The sequence below is a fragment of the Colobus angolensis genome, unplaced genomic scaffold (assembly GCF_000951035.1).
Source record: "Colobus angolensis palliatus isolate OR3802 unplaced genomic scaffold, Cang.pa_1.0 Scaffold70, whole genome shotgun sequence".
NCBI classification, from domain to species: Eukaryota; Metazoa; Chordata; class Mammalia; order Primates; family Cercopithecidae; genus Colobus; species Colobus angolensis.
In genome coordinates, this window is record NW_012120710.1 from 1,886,957 (window position 1) to 1,890,235 (window position 3,279).

Below are 3,279 nucleotides of genomic sequence, written 5' to 3' on the forward strand. Positions count from 1 at the left end.
ATATCATATATCAATTACATATTAATATATTAGCATTAAATAATTTTTGTTGCATTCAAAGTCTTTATATATATGTAAATTGAGACAGTCTCACAGTGTTGCCCAGTATGGTATGGAATTACTGGCCTCAAGCTATCCTCCCACCTTGGCCTCCCAAAGTGCTGGGATTACAGGCCTGAGCCACTGCCCCTGGCCCAAAGTCTTTCAATTTGTTACATACTGCAAACAGTACACATGCTATCACTTGGTATATGCAACCAACCAGAATGAGACAGTTCTCAACCATCAAAAAGGAAGTTGACAGCGTAGTCTGATGTGGATTTGTAGCACTACCTTTTACTCAGACAAAATCACATACTTAAAACATACATATCTGCTTGTGAGAAACAATATAAGGAAAAAATAAATAAATAAAACATACATAAAATATACCTGAGAAAAAGTTAAGCACATCTTCCATAGTGCATGACCAGGGCAGTCCTTGAGCTCGAATGAGATAGACATCATCCACTTCCTCTTCTAACTTGGATGGGGTCAATTCATACTCAGGCGGTGGTGGAAGGTCTTCCAGGTAAGTAGTTTTGGATTCCTTCCAAGGGAAATGAAGAATTATAAAAATAGTTACATTTACAGGTAAAAAATGTAAAAAAAAAAATTCTTAGAAAATGTTTATTCTACAAACTAATATTCTAGATACTATTTCAGAGGCAAAAAGTAAACTTCCCCAATCTAACCCATCATGTTTTGGCTTAAATTGTACATCCAAAAGCCGTAAGCAGGTATATCCTAAAGGTTTGGCAGGACATAAATTTCATTCAGGGTTTGTTTTAAAATTCATCGACCCCAAATTATAGCTAACAATAGCGTAGTTAAGGTAACACAAGAAAGGTCCCAACAATTTGACAAATATTTGATTGCCCCTACACACAGTTGTTTGCCCTCATCTGAAATAGCTATCTAGAATACGACAAGCATACAAGATGAGATGCTGAGTGCTATAATTAAGATACAAAATACTACAGGAATTCAAATCAGAGGACTAACAGAAGAATCAGGACGTGACATGAGATGGGCCTTGAAGGAAGGAAAGAATTGTTAGAAGGATATAAAAGATAGGGTATTCCAGTTTGAAGGCGAGAGAAAGAAGCAGTACGACCAAAGGACCATTTGAAAAACAGCAATTAATTCCAATTAATTCCGTTTAAATTAGGAGCCAAAGAAGGTGACCTGGCAAAAGGAAGTTGGTACCATAGAGCAGAGGGCCTTGAGTGTGGAGCTCAATGTGTGTCCTTCACTTGGTAGGCAAAGGGAATTTAATAAAAGACACTGAGGACTGGGTAAATCAACAAGACAGGACGCCTTGGGAAGATTCCTCTGTCAGCTGGTATGCCAGATCAAGTGATTAAGGGAAAGATCTTAAAGGCAACAGCAGCAGTGTGAAGCTAAAGACTTGTAAAGTCTCTTTTATCGGATTAAGTAAAACTTAAATTCCAGTTTTAAATTAAGTAAAAATGGAATTCAGTAAGAATCCACCAAGCACTACAACCATAACCTATGAAGACAACTCAGGCTTTAAGACTTGCACTCTACTGGGCTAGTTGCGGTGGCTCACGCCTGTAATCCCAGCACTTTGGGAGGCCAAGGTGGGCGAATCACGAGTTCAGGAGTTCAAGACCAGCCTGGCCAACATGGTGAAACCCCATCTCTACTAAAAATACAAAAAATTAGCCGGGTGTAGTGGCGTGTGCCTGTAATCCCAGCTACTTGGGAGGCTGAGGCAGGAGAATCGCTTGAACCCGGGAGGTGGAGGTTTCAGTGGGCTGAGATTTTGGCATTTCACTCCACTGGACTAAGGACAGACGTGTCTTTGTACTATCTATCATTTTTTTTTGAGACGGAGTTACGCTCTTGTCGCCCATACTAGAGTGCAACGGCGCAATCAGCCTCCCGAGTAGCTGGGATTACATGCGCCTGCCACTATGCTCCGCTTTTTTGCGTTTTTTAGTAGAGATGGAGTTTCACCATGTTGGTCAGGCTGGTATCGAACTCCTGAGCTCAGGTGATCCACTCGCCGCAGCCTCCCAAAGTGCCGCGCCCGGCCCTATGTATAATTTTCATGAAGGCTTAATGTTTAGTTTTAAGGAGTAAATGTAAGTAGTGTCTAACACATAGATGCTCTACAGATATCACTGCCGTCAATTTCACAGAAAAAAAAAAATGAGAAGCCAGCTCACAAAGGTTTATTAGAGATTGTTTTGTTGTGGTTTTTGTAGACAACTTTCCCTATTTTTCCAGAATTCCGTAAGCATCACAAGCTTTTACAGAAAAAGGCATCGGAAAGTATTGGGCCAGGATTCTAATCAATTAGCTCAGCCACTGGCAGACAGCAGTCATGCTGATGAGCCTCCCAGTCTCCCTAAGTTAAAGGAGAAGCACAAATTGAATTCAGATAAATATGACCCAAAGAATCAGGGGCTGGGTAGTTAAAAAGTGTGCAGACACTTCCCAGATGCCACATAACAATAAGAGAAAGGTTCATCTACAAGGCACAAAATATTGGCAATCTAAGTACACACCGACTTTTCTAAAAAATAAAGAAAAAATGGAAAGGAAAACATTGTAAATTCATTCCTGGGACTCCAAATTGTGTCCTCAACCCTCAACGCTCCCTCCCCTTCACCCCCTCTCACCAACAGCTAAATCCCCAAACTGCTTTCCCAGACGAGGCGACACACAGTCCTAAAAGACCTTCTGTGTGAGTGGATTTGCAGAGGTGACCTTCAGTAAACCGGGACAGCTCGTCTTTCCCTGGGGACAGGACAGGGAAGGGCGCGATGAGGACAGGTTCCTTCCCTACAAGCCAGCCCACGCAACTGTGTGCGCGCACCTTCCCAGCCGCGGCCGACCGAGAGGCGCCGAGGGCCGCCCAGGCCTAGCGCTCAGGCTGCACGGAAACCCCCAACCCTCGGCGGGCTCTGGCCTCGCAACTTCACAACCTGCGGGCGGAAAGCAAGAGGGATGCAAGGTGGGCGCGTCAGCAGCCTCACGAAACCTACCATGGGCCCGGCGGGGAACAAGGCCTCAACATTCACCCCAGCCACACTTAAACTGCCCAACAGACCCAGAATCGAGGGGAGAACAAATCAAGGAGAAAACCCGACGCCTAGGAGAGCTTCCCTTGTTCCGGGGCCCAATAGGAGCACAGGGTGGACGGGGGAGGGTGTGCGGCGCGTGTCGAAGATCCCCGGGCGCGCCCGCTAGGCGCAAAAGGAGGGGCGC

At 44.6% G+C, this 3,279-nt stretch overlaps 1 protein-coding gene across 1 annotated transcript in view; it reads right to left on the reverse strand.

The window, feature by feature from the left end:
• The window catches only part of GRSF1 (G-rich RNA sequence binding factor 1), a 19,608-nt gene extending 16,386 nt beyond the window's left edge, over window positions 1-3,222 (reverse strand). The window contains exons 1-2 of the mRNA XM_011927122.1: window positions 3,057-3,222; window positions 433-589 (exon numbers count right to left, since the gene is read on the reverse strand). Of these exons, the coding sequence (XP_011782512.1) occupies window positions 433-589; window positions 3,057-3,059 (160 nt within the window). The 5' untranslated portion in view covers window positions 3,060-3,222. The remainder of the gene's footprint in view (window positions 1-432; window positions 590-3,056) is intronic.
• Window positions 3,223-3,279: the final 57 nt, after the last annotated feature.